The sequence below is a fragment of the Ursus arctos genome, unplaced genomic scaffold (genome assembly GCF_023065955.2).
Source record: "Ursus arctos isolate Adak ecotype North America unplaced genomic scaffold, UrsArc2.0 scaffold_14, whole genome shotgun sequence".
NCBI classification, from domain to species: domain Eukaryota; kingdom Metazoa; phylum Chordata; class Mammalia; order Carnivora; family Ursidae; genus Ursus; species Ursus arctos.
In genome coordinates, this window is record NW_026622808.1 from 13238915 (window position 1) to 13251356 (window position 12442).

General features: G+C 62.3%; 2 protein-coding genes across 3 annotated transcripts in view; one reads left to right on the forward strand and one right to left on the reverse strand.

Annotated features, from left to right (window-relative positions):
* Positions 1-38: 38 nt before the first annotated feature.
* On the forward strand, positions 39-2617 carry IZUMO4 (IZUMO family member 4). The gene is made up of 8 exons (XM_057312009.1): positions 39-273; positions 361-441; positions 532-603; positions 983-1009; positions 1106-1181; positions 1318-1365; positions 1450-1986; positions 2313-2617. The coding sequence occupies exons 1-7, from the start codon at positions 60-62 to the stop codon at positions 1514-1516; spliced, it is 585 nt and encodes a 194-aa protein (XP_057167992.1). The 5' UTR covers positions 39-59; the 3' UTR covers positions 1517-1986; positions 2313-2617.
* Positions 2618-3794: 1177 nt separating this feature from the next.
* Positions 3795-12442, reverse strand: part of AP3D1 (adaptor related protein complex 3 subunit delta 1) — a 40120-nt gene continuing 31472 nt past the window's right edge. For both annotated transcript variants that reach the window (XM_048226965.2, XM_026480971.4), the window contains exons 22-32: positions 12185-12365; positions 11784-11843; positions 11204-11320; positions 10123-10269; positions 9735-9782; positions 9159-9348; positions 8850-8938; positions 8684-8769; positions 8144-8265; positions 7973-8052; positions 3795-4810 (exon numbers count right to left, since the gene is read on the reverse strand). In XM_048226965.2, coding sequence (XP_048082922.1) covers positions 4715-4810; positions 7973-8052; positions 8144-8265; positions 8684-8769; positions 8850-8938; positions 9159-9348; positions 9735-9782; positions 10123-10269; positions 11204-11320; positions 11784-11843; positions 12185-12365 — 1216 coding nt within the window. In that variant the 3' untranslated portion in view covers positions 3795-4714. The remainder of the gene's footprint in view (positions 4811-7972; positions 8053-8143; positions 8266-8683; positions 8770-8849; positions 8939-9158; positions 9349-9734; positions 9783-10122; positions 10270-11203; positions 11321-11783; positions 11844-12184; positions 12366-12442) is intronic.

Sequence of the window (12442 nt, forward strand, 5' to 3'; positions counted from 1 at the left end):
CGCCGGGGGCGTGGCGCGGGAGGCGTCGTTGGTTGGCGGGCGGCGGGCGGGGGCGGGCCATGGCCCTGCTACTGTGCCTGGGCCTGACCGCGGCGCTGGCCCGCGGCTGCCTGCACTGCCACAGCAACTTCTCGGAGAAGTTCTCCTTCTACCGCCATCACGTGAACCTCAAGTCCTGGTGGGTGGGCGACATCCCCGTGTCGGGCTCGCTGCTCACCGACTGGAGCCAGGACACGATGAAGGAGCTGCACCTGGCCATCCCCGCGGAGATCAGTGAGTGCGGGGAGAGGGGGTGGGCCGGCCCGGGCGCGCCAGACCCCCGGCCCGGGCCGCTCACCTGCGTCCGCCTCTCGCCTCCAGCCCGGGAGAAGCTGGACCAAGTGGCGAACGCCGTGTACCAGAAGATGGATCAGCTGTACCAGGGGAAAATGTATTTCCCGGGTAAGCGGGCGGCCGCCACGCGCGGGAAACCGAGACGGTCCCCCTCCGCCCTCCGCCCGAGCCTGACCTCCCTCCTGCCCACCCCGTCAGGGTATTTCCCCAATGAGCTGCGAGCCATCTTTCGGGAGCAGGTGCACCTCATCCAAAATGCCATCATCGAAAGTGAGCACAGGAAGGGCCCGGGGGTGGGTGGGGGAGGGCCACGGGAGTATTTCAGAAGTCCCTTGGAGGTTGGGGGCCCCGGCGTGGGGTGGTCGGGCAGGGTGTGTCCGGCTCCGAGCGCAAACGGGAGGAAGGGCAGCTCCCAGAGGCAGGGCCCCTTCCATCCCGTGGGCAGCAACAAGGCATCACGGATGAGCCCCACCCCTCCCTGCCACCTACCCTGGCTGGTCCCTGGAGGCCCAGGTGAGTACTGCCGCTGCCCTCCAACCGCAGTGTGCTCCATCCCCGGCTGAGCGCCACCCTGGGCGAGCCTGGGGCAGGGCAGGAAGAGTGGGCTGGAGCAGGGGACAGACAGGTTGGCCCTCTTGTCCCCCAACAGGCCGCATTGACTGTCAGCGTCACTGTGGTGAGTGAGCCCCCGTGCAGCCCGTGGGGCCCAGCTGTGGTGGCGGCCCTGGAGGCCGAGGCGGGGGAGCCTGCGGCTGCCTCTCCTGTGTTGCAGGCATCTTTCAGTACGAGACCATCTCCTGCAGCAACTGCACCGACTCGCACGTCGTCTGCTTTGGCTACAACTGCGAGTAGGGCTCGGGCTGGGGTGGGGAGGGGAGGGGCAGCCTGGGACCCTCCTCCGCCCCTGCCTGGCCTTCCAGCACCCGGGGAGGGTAGGGTTCTGGCCCCGAGGCCTCCCCATCTCCACGCCCCGTGCGCCCGCAGGTCGTCAGCAGAGTGGGAAACAGCCGTACAGGGCCTCCTCCTGTACATGTGAGTCAGGGAGGCTGGGCTCTGGGAGGGCACCCTGACCTCTGACCCTGCCGGCCCCTGAGTCCAACCCTGCTGTCGTTGTAGAAATAAGTGGCACAAGTACGTGAGTTTTGTCAGAGGCCGTGTGCTTGTAAGCCCTGTGGGTGAGTAGGAGCCGGGGCGGCCGCAGGGTGCTGCACCTGCCTCCAGTGCTCGGGACCCCAGCCCTTCCTTCTGTGAGCGGCTCTGGACTCAGCTGGCACAAGGGGGGCAGGACAGTGGTCAGAGCTGGCGAGGGCCCCCCATGATGGATTTGCCGTAGTGGAGGGACCCAGGGGCCAGAGGCCCCAAAGCTTGGGGCTAAGTGAGACCCTGTCGTGTCTTTCAGACAGGACAGCAACACCAGGTAAGCCACCCCCTGCCCCCACCGCCCTCGGCCTGTCCTCTCCAAAGCCCTGGCCGGGCTTTCTGAAAGGGAGGTGGGGACGGACAGGGAGGGGTTGGGTAGGGCAGACGCAGCCGGCAGGGATCTCTCCGCACCCGGGACAAGCCTGCGGTCACCTCTGCAACCACACCCAAGTGATCCCTTCATGAATAAACATCAGCCCCTCCTCCCTGGATGCACAGAACCACTCCAGCCTTGTGAGTGGCCCAGAGGAGGGAGGCTGCGAGGACTTGGGGGCGGGGGGTGCAGCTCGGTAGGCAGGGGTTGAGCCTAAGCCAGAGATCAAAACCCAATGGCCAATTTGCCCAAGTCCCCCCCACCCAGCTTTTGCGGCCTGTTGTGGGAGTGTTGGGCGTGACCCCGATGCTGTTGGGAAGATGACAGCAGGCCAGGGCCTCCACATTGAGCTTTGAGGGTCTTGTCTGCAACCCTGTCACAGGCCCCAGGGCCCCAGCAAAGAGCCTGGCTGGGCGGTGGTGGAGCAGGGACGGAAGGGCTGAGGGCACCCATGTTTCCCCAACAGTCTGATATCACCAAGCTTCACGTGTCTTGAGCCCCCACACCTGGCCAACCTGACTCTAGAAAATGCTTCCGAGTGCCTGACACAGCACTGAGGACCACCGGGTCCGCCAGCCCGGCCCCAGCCTTGAGGTGAAGCCAGGACTCAGCTGGACTGTCCCCGCCTGACCCCATGAAGCAGGCCTGCTGCTGCCTCGAGTCCCTGTACTCGCATCAGAGCCCGGGGGCCCCGGGGAGGGGGATGCGGCTTTGTCGGGCGGGGTCACAGAGCTATTAGATGCAATGATTAAATGTCCCTGACATGTCTCATCACCGAGCAGTCCTTGTCAGGGCAACAGGGGCTGGGGCCCCAGGCGAGGCACATCCTGGTCATGGGGCGGGTGGGTGCTCCTGAGGACTCAAAGCGAGACTGCAGTTTGGTGAAACCCAGAGCCAGCTTTGGTGCCTCTTGGGGTTCCCACCACATTGGGCTAAACCAGAACCACAGGAGCACAGGACTGTCCCGTGGCACCGTTTTCTTCTGCAAAGCCTCCACGTGGCTCCCAGAGGTCCCAACGGCTTGATCTGCTCAGCAGACAAGCAGGGGACTTGGGGACCAGAGTCCTGCCAGAAGGTGGCCTTGTGCCTGGAAGTGCTTCGGGCAGCAGTCCATCCAGGTCAGGAAAAGTCCGCAGGGCACGTGGGGAGTGACATGCCAGCGGGCCGTGGAGAACAGCAGTCTCATGGGCCGAGCGCCCATCCAAGGGGATGGGTGTTGGGAACGCGGGCTGGTGGTGGGGCCAGCGCTGCCCTCGCTCCGTCAACGTGGGGTCTGTCACCTCAGTGCTTGCCTTTCCTGGCCCCGGTGAGGGAGGCAAGGGGCCGGGCACAGTATGGGACACGCTGTTTCCACTAAGAAGGGCTAAAACACCTTGTGGCTGCTGCTTCTGGACGGATGGTTATCAAACAGGGACACTGGTGGCAGGGGGTTTGCCAAGGCCCGTCTCCCAAGGGGGCTCGTCTGTGCTTGGGCTCTGCACTCTCCCAGCTGTGATTCAAGCTAGACTTGATCTGGCTTTCCGTCTGCTGACCCAGCCAGCCTTACTCGTCTTGAGCGGTCCCTTGCCCACGTGGTGTCAGTAAAGCCAGTGGAAACATGGCAAATTAGAACAATGAGCAGGGCCTGCCTGCCAGCATCTGTTCCTCGGCTCACCCACACGCCCCTTACTAGCTGGGGTCCCCTGGGAAAGGGAGGGAGGGCATGGCCACTGTGCATCTCGGGTCGGCGTCCCGGAGCCCATGGGTCAGGCGGCTCCTTGCCACACCACCCAAGCTCAGGGCCCTGGGTGGTGTATGGGGCTGACATCACTGCCCTCATGAGGGGAAGGGTGCACGGGCAGGAGGGGACAGGGACCCCCAGCCAGGCCCCGGCCGCCCAAGCACTGTCCGGAGTCCCTGGCTGCGAGGCGGTCCACTGGCATGGGCCAGGACGTCCAAGAGAGAAACATCTGTTTTACAAGTTTATTGGATCATCTTGACACAAAATCATTACAGCAGCGTGATATGTCTGTCTCTCCTTTATCCGGGAATGTCGATAGCAAATCAATTCTTATATAACACATCATACAATTCTGAGGTTCTAGAATCACCACACAGGATTCTGGAATAATTACTCTACATGCTAAAGTGACAGTGTTCGTCAAAGGAAGTTACGCCATCGCCTCTGAGGAAGCGCATCTCACGGGCGTGGTCTGGGGGTCCCCGTGCCCCGCTCTGTGGGGTACATTCCAGGGGCCGGGGCCACCCCAGGAGTGCGCCTTCCTGGCAGCTGCGGGCACGACGTGGGACAGACCCCGTGGAGCGTTTAGTGACAGGAAGGACCTGGAATCCCCCACAGTCCCACCACTTCCCAAACAATGCTGACGGACACACACCTCACTGAACAGGAAAAAAACCGTAAACCAATGGGGTCCAGGTCCTGCTCCATCAGGGATCCTGACTGGACCGCCACCGCGGGTGGCAGCCCCCCGACCCGACACACGAACACGACAGAGAACAGCCTGCACGACCCTCTGGCCACCAGGTGTCCTGACCCACGGCTGGGAGGGTGAAGGGGAGCATGTCTGCGATGAGCAGGTGCTCCCGGGCAGGGCGTCCGGGGGACTCGTGGGACTCGGATGGCCTCCTGGATGCAGGACACACCACTCTGTGCCACCCGTGGAGCGCCCGTAGCCCGACGGCACTTGTGCCTGCTTCTCGGGCAGTCGGCCGAGAGACCCGAGCCCACGGTGGAGGGCGGGGCGTCAGCGCGTCTTGCCAAAGAGAGTGCAAAGAGTCAAAGTAAAACCAGGGACAGGATACATCAACGCAACACGTCACCTCGCCACGTCAGCAGCGGGCACCGCCCGGCGAGGCCGCGGGCCGGGCTCAGCACTTGGCCAGCGTGGCTCTCATCTCCTCCAGCACGTTGCTCAGCAGCGTCGAGTCGCTGCACTTCCCATCGACGGACACGGACTTCTCCCCCTGCAAAAGGGAAAACCACCGCAGGATTTTGAACTACCTGCCTCGTGACGGTATGTTCATCCTTTGTTTCTCGGCGCCTTCCTCGGCGTTCTGAGAACCAAAACGAGGGAGGGACCCCGGGTCAGATGGAGTGTCGGCCCAGGATGAGCGAGGTGACCGGCCGAGGCGCGGCCCACGGTGGACTGAGGACCGAGACCAGAACTGGAGAACCCCTATCTGGGAACGCTAGGGCTGGTCAGAGTGGGGTCATCAGGCGAACCCCGCATCCTCGTGGGGGCGACGGGAGGAGCACCCAGAGCCTCGAAGGTCCCGCAGAGGCCAGCGGGGAAGCAACAAGCAAGGCTGTCCCAAGAGCCGCTGGGTTGGTTCCCCAGCACCGAGGACGCGTGGACGTCGCCCTCACGTGTGCACGCACAGGGGACTGCGGCCGGGCCACCCTGACAAGCAAGACGGAGGTCATGGAGACAGATGTGCGCTGGAGCCACAGGTCCAGCAGCTGCAGCCTGTGCTCACACCTGCACAGCATTAACCCGGCCCCGAGCTACTCCGCAGCCAAAGACCCGGGAGACCCTGGCTCAGCTCGGTGGAAAAGAGTGCAAACGGCCAGGCCGGGACGAGGCAGCTGCGGGCGCGTCCGACACAGGCCCGCAAGCACCCACCGTGAGGATCCGCAGTGAGCAGCCTGAACGTCGTTGAAACGAAGAGAAAAACAGAACGTCTCAGCTAAAAAGTGCACGATGTCAAGTCCCCTGCCCTCCACGGAGATCCGAACACACGGCCCTCTACACGAGACGCCTACCGGGTGGGCCCAACGGAAGATGGCTACGACAGAAGAGAATCACGCCACACAGGCGCAGGGCAGCCCCGCCGCAACAGACGGAGGGTGGGGGCGGGCAGGTGCGGCCGCAGACACTCCAGGGATGGGAACACACATCCCGGACACCTGTCATTGGGACACCACAGGGACAGCATGCAGAACCCAGTGCCGAGAAAGGGGTTTTAAAAAAATGATTTATTTATTTATTTGAGTGAAAGGGAGGGCGGGAATGCGTGCCGGGGAAGGAAAGAGGGAGAGAATCCCAAGCAGACTCCCTGCTAAGTGTGGAGCCTGATGTGGGGCTCGATCTCACGACCCTGAGATCACAACCTGAGCCAAAACCAAGAGGCGGACACTCAACCTGACTGAGCCACCCAGGCGCCCCGAGAAACGATTTAAATAATAGCTGAAAACTTCCAAAATTTTGCAAAACATGTAAAAACACAAACATTCAAGAAGTGAGTAGATGGCCTGACAACTAGACAGACCCAGAGCAGTCAAGGCTGGGGCGTGCCACACATTGCTGGAGGTTGCGGGCGGCGGCCCAGAGAACCGTGCAGAGGCGTGGCCGCGGACGGCCTCCTCCCACCGGGAAGGGTTGACGGGCGGGGCTCTGCAAGAATGCTCGGGGGCAAGAGGAAGTGGCATTACTTGAAAGGTTTTTTTTTTGTTTTTTTTGTTTTTTTTAAAGATTTTAAGTCCTCTCTACCCCTAACGCGGGGCTCGAACTCATGACCCCGAGATCAAGAGTCAGACGCTCTTCCAACTGAGCCGGCCAGCACCCTGGAAGTGGCGAGATTTGAAAGCACCAAGAGAAAGGTCCAGCAAAACTAGTCCGGGGGAGAACTGGAAGGCACAGACGGCGAAGAAGCAGGAGGAAACCTGAGCACGGGCTCAGCGCCGCAGCCGTAAGAACACGTGGCCCCCACGGACGGCACATGCGAGCACTCCTGCCAGCAAGAGACAGACACACCGCGTCGACGCCAATCACAAGACAGCAGGGGGACTTTTTGTCTGACATCAAACAAAGGGCTGGATGGCAGAGAAAACCCCGTGAGATGAAGAGGGACGTTTGTGGGTCAAGATGCCGTGACTCTCTGTCGACACACCCGCCGGCAGACGCGGAGCGAGTCCTGAGCGCACTAGGGCACAGGCAGCCCACGCCACTGCCCACGGGCCCAGAGGAGTCGAGACCCCCGCCGGCAGGGCCCAGCAACAGCGACGAGCGGTCTGCTCCGCAGGCAGAGCACTCACCGTGTCCACGCAGCCACGGAACGCCACCCGTCACAAACAATCACGTCTGCGGCCAGAACACAAACCTCAACCCTTCCAAAGGCCCAGGCACAAAAGCAGCGTGTCCTCCCACCAGAGGGGCATCGACTAGACACTAGGACTGGAAAACCAAACACGCCACACTTTTAAGCAACCTGTGGGTCACAGAACTGGGGGCAGACATCAGAAAATGTTGTGAACTGTGCAGAAATACGAAAGTGGAACCTCTAAAAATTTGTGGGGTTCAGCTAAAGGGCTGTTTCGAGGAAAACGTACAGGATTAAACCTCACATGGGAGAAGGAAAGTCTCAACTTCCACCCAAACCAACGTACAAGACAACAGTGGGCAGAAAGGAGAAAAGAACAAAACTCCACGGCATTGACTTACTGCTTAGAAAACAGCACAGTTTCTAAAAAGATAGTTTTGTTTTATTTTGAAGTGGGCTCCACACCCAGCGTGGAACCCAATGTGGGGCTTCAACTCATGACCCCCGAGATGGAGACCTGAGCTGAGATCAAGAGTTGGACACTCAACTGACTGAGCCACCCAGGCGCCCCTAAAAAGATCATTGAAAAAAAACTAAGGAAACTGATAAACCTCTCACCAGAATGACCAAGAGAAATGAGAAAACCCACACACGTTGCCAGCTTCAGGAACGAGCGAAGGCACCACCAGGGACCCCTTGGACGCGAAAGGAGAACCACCAAAGACTGCCCACGTGGATTCGGCAGCTCAGCAAAGAGACACACGCCTTCAGGGCTCACCTGAGAGGGAGCAGGTAAATTGAGGACCTGCACTGAGAATAAAGAGCCTGAAAACCAGCAGACGGAACCCTGGCACAGAAGCCGCCCCCCGGCCTAGCCAGCTTCCCTGCTGAATCCGAGTAAAGCAGCAAGAGAACAGGACCTGCAAGTCTCTCCCAGGAAACGCAGGAGGGGTGCACCTCCCAACTCCGATGGCGAGGCTGCCAGTGCCCGAGGGAACCCAAGAACCCCCAGGAGACTCGAGGCCACGGGGTTGCTCCAGAAGCAGGGTGGCAGGGGCCGGAGGGCCCGTGCGGGCCGGGGCTCACCTTCTTCACCAGGAGGCAGACGTGGTGGCCCTGGATAGAGCGGCTGTACATGGAGGCGCAGGAGTCTACTCTCTCCACCACTGCAACAGAGGGCCCGGGTGAGGCCGCCGCTGGCCAGCAGGAGCAGAGGGACCACGGCACAGGCGTTCAAAGCCACGCCCCATCTCTTACCGGAAAAATGGTGATGAAAACATATCTTTGCCAGAAGGTTCTGGAAGGACATACTAATGCCATCGACTTTGATTGAGCTCATGCTCAGGTCCCCCGACTCCAACAACTTGGCAAAGGCGTCACTGCGGCAAGGACACAGGACAGGGAGGCGGATGCCGGGCAGGCTCCCCAGCCCCCTCTGGGTGGTACCTTTCCTGTGTGCCTGCAGCTCAGGGTCTCGGAGGGTCCTGTGCGATGTCATGGGCTAACCCGTGCCCCCCCAAGTTCCCATGTTGAATCCTGACCCCTGGACCTCAGAATGTGACTGTGTTTGGAGACAGGGCCCTAATCCAGCACGACCGGTGTAGCATCCTAAAAAGAGATCGGGACGCAGACACACGCGGAGGGACTGGGGGGTAAGGTGGGGTCTATGCCGGCCTCTGGGACTGGGAGGAGCCCGGCGTCTGCTGTCCGGGCCCCGGGCCCGCGCCGCCCTCATGCACCCACAGAGCCTGCGCGCTCACCGCACAGCAGGCGCAACGGAGGGAGCGGGGCGCGCACCTGTAGCAGGGCGTCGTGACCAAGTACGAGGTGCAGCTGAAGTGCAGCTTGAAGTCCAGCTTCTCGTGGGTTGACCCCTCGTCGTTCTGTGGGAGCAAGTGCACAGAATGAGCGGGGCGCGGGGCACCGTCCCGCGGGCTCCCAACGCCACCTCGAGCCCCGCTACCTTGGCGATGAAGGACAGGGTCCCCTTGAGCTTCTGGGCCATGACGATGCTCTGGATGGTGAACACAAACTGGGCCTCGTTGGAGATGCCTGCGAGGGCAGGAGTGGGGTCTGGCTGCTGTCCGGCACCCTGGCAGGTGGCAGGGACATGACCCTGGCCAGGGCCTGTCCTGGGTGCTGCCCACCCTGGTCAGAAGACCGGGCCCCGCCCCCGAGGGAGGCCAGGTGAGGGGGGCTGGGGGGCCGGGACCGAGCGGAGGGGCAGCCACAGCAGCACAATCCCTGGGCGTCCCGCCAGTGGCGCGCGCACCTGGGGGCAACTGGAAAGGCACGGGGACACCGTCGTGGACAGAGGAGCCCTCTGGCCGGGCCAGCTTGGTGTTGAGCGAATCCAGCACGTTGAGCTCCATGCTCTTCAGGAAGCTGCTGCTCTGATTCTCCAGGACGACGGACACCGTGACCTGGCTGTCCTTCTGCAGGCTGCCCTGGATGTCGTATGTCTGCGGGGAAAGGCCGGGGTCAGCCTGCACCCCCACCGCCCCCTCCGGGGCCTGCACGAGGGGCCAGGGGAGCACCAACAAGACTTGCCGTGCAAATGTAGATCGTCTCCGAGAAGAGAAAGCACGAAACTCCTAACGAGGACCCGCACTGCAGCGCTGCCCACGGTCCCAGCCCCTCCCGCCCCTCCCCTGGAAGCCGCCGGCCCCCGGCCCCGCCCGCCAGCAGGTACCCACGTGCGCCTCCCCCCAGACAGGCTCCAGTGGGGGAGGCTCTGGGAGCAGGAGCCCCGGGACCCAGATATTCGCAGCCTCCCTCCACACACCCAGAGGAAGGACCCTGAAGCCTACCCCAGCCCCTTGTGCTCGCAAATACCCACGCCACTCACCATTTTGATGTAGGAATTCTCAGCCAGGAGGCAGTAGCTGGACATGGGCTGGAAACAAAGGGAACACTCAGCTTCGGCCAATGAGAACTCGAAGGTGGCGGCCACCTGCACAACAGGGCCTGTTCCGACCTGCCAAGTGTTGCAGGCGGGAAACCCCCGCCAGGTCCTGGACAACACGAGCCTGCACCTCAGGGACTCCTGCCACGCGACACCACCACCTCCCTGACGTCCAGAGCCCCTGGGGCTCACCCACCCGCGCCCACCGAGGCCCCACTGCCCGCCGGCCCGCAGACGCAGCTCCTAGACTCGGCTTGGGTCTCTGTGTCGAGGCCTTGGCGGGCTGTGGAGGCGCCTCGGGCCCGTGGGAGGCAAGTGAAGTACCCCTCACCGGGAGAGGGTCCTCATCGAGCGCTCCGTTCTCGACAGGTTCTGCCGCCTCGTCGCTGGGAGGCTTTTTCTTCTTGGATTTTTTCTTGTCTTTAGATCTCTCCTCCTTCTCCTTCTTGTGCTTCTTTTTCTTATGCTTGGAAGATTTCTGAAACAAACCAACCAAGTCAGGGTTAACGGTCAAACTTCTCCGGCCAGTGGTGCCCTGCAAGGAATGGCACAGGCTAGGGCGGCTCAGGAGGCACGTGGCTTGAGACGCAGGCCCAGTGAGCCAAGCTGAGGAGCACACGTGGCAGGGCAGACGGAGCGGCAAGCCCCAGGTCGCGGGGAAGAGGCGAGGACCTGGGAGCCCACCGCTCAGTGGGACAGTCGCTCCCAACAGGTACGAACCCACGAGGAGACCAGCAAGAACCCAGACGCCAGCTCCTCGCTGCAACCGCGACAGATGAGAACACCCGTCCGCGAAGAAACCTGCCCATCCACGCTCACAGCAAGATTCATGACAACCGGAAGGTGAAAACTTCACGGTGGACAGATACACACAGTGTGTCCACCACGCATGGGAACGTTCCACAGCCGCGAGCGGGAGCGCGGCGCCCACCCGCACTGCCCTGGGGACGGACCCTGAGCCCACAACGCTCAGGGAGGGAACCAGACCCAGAAGTCCCCACGGTGTGTGAGTCCACGTGTGTGACGCGTCCAGAACAGGCTCCTTCATGGACGGGAAGGGGGCTCGTGGGGGCTGGGGAGGCGCGGGGAGTGATGGCTGATGGGGACAAGGTTGCTTTTGGGGTGATGGAATATTCTAGAAGTAGAGAATGGCCGTACAACCCTGTGGATGTACTCAATACCACTGAACTCAATGCCACCTTAAAGAGATGAGCTTTACAGCACTGGAGCAACAACCAAGCCGTCGTGAAAATTAGAAACCCGGAACTGTACAGACGGGAAGCCCCACCCCGAAGGCCCTGATGGCCCCCACTCACCCGTGGGATTCAGGCAGCAGGCAACGACCCTCCTCCCCCCAGTCCTCAGCGCAGCCACACAGCCCACTCCCTGACAGCCAGGGTGGGCACCCTCACCTTCTCAGGGTCCCGCTCGTCGTCGTCCTCATCCTCCTCGGCACCCCGCTCCTCTCTCCGGGGTTCCTCACCCTCTTCCTTAGGGGCAGCAATGACGGCATTCACTCCAGGCTCTTCCTGCACGGAGCCAGGTGGTGGGGCTCGAGGGGGCGGCCAGGCCCAGGCGTCCTCCATCCCCCACCACATCCTGACCCGGCCTCTTTGATCAGCACCAAGGTGTGTGGCCACCAGACAGTGCAAGTGGCTGGCAGAGGGGAGGAGGCTAGGCCTGACGCAGGCTGGGGGCACTGAGTGGGGTCAGTGCCCCGCCCCCGGGCCCCATCCGTAACAGGAAGCAACGGCTCAAGGTTGCCCCCAGCTCAGGAGTAGCGGGCTCTGTGCTGAGGGACGTTCCTACAGCCACTGACTGGGCCAGACCGCAGGCACGGGACAAGGCTGGCCCAAGTGTGGCTGGTCTGTGCAAGGGTGCCCCAACACCCACGCACCCCCGGGGCAGGCAGAGCTATAGAGGCAGATCTATCAAGGCTGCTGGCCGCACGTGCAGGGCCGGCACGGCGCGGGCCTCCCCCCAGGCTCTTACCGGGGCTGGGGCTGCAGCAGGCAGCGGCGTGGCAGACAGCCAGAAATCGAGGTCCTCGCCCTGCAAACACAGGAAGACAGGCCTTTGCCTTAAGCAGCAGGATGGGCTCCAGACGGGCACGGGGTGGCCCCCACCTCCGACCACAGCTTCAGCTAAGCAGGACCCAAATGTGCAGGGAGCTGACCACCACGTCAAGGCTGGAGGCCAGGGTGGCACTGCCAGCTCCCTCACCATCAGGAGAACGAGCAGCCCCGGGCATCCCCACACCAGCCCGTGAGAAAGCACTACGACCTGCGAGTGCACGTGCCTTTAAAACCCCCGGCCCTTCCCCTGGTGTGACCACACGTGCAGACACAGAGGGACGTGAAGTTCAGTGGGGGGGGTCTGCGGGGCCCACGTACCTCCTTCTGCTCCTTCCCCTTCTCCCTCTTCTCTCGTTCCTTCTCTCTGTGCTTCTTCTCTTTCTTCTTGGGCTTCTTGACCTTCTTTTCTACGATGGGGACATCCTCTTTTTCAGGTGACTTGGAGGTGTCCGTGTTTCTGTGTTTCTGGACAGGCAGCTTCTCGCTGTCGGCTAGGGGCCTGGGGGTGGGGCAGGCGGGTCACAGAGTGTGGGGGCAGGGACACGGAGAACACGGAGCGCCCTGGGGCAGTCCCGG

Coding starts and splice junctions, on each gene's coding strand:
- IZUMO4 (XM_057312009.1), top strand. CDS start 60: ATGGCCCTGCTACTGTGCCTGGGCCTGACCGCGGCGCTGGCCCGCGGC. Junction 604..982: donor CCAAAATGCCATCATCGAAA/GTGAGCACAGGA, acceptor GTCCCCCAACAG/GCCGCATTGACTGTCAGCGT. Junction 1,182..1,317: donor TGCTTTGGCTACAACTGCGA/GTAGGGCTCGGG, acceptor GTGCGCCCGCAG/GTCGTCAGCAGAGTGGGAAA.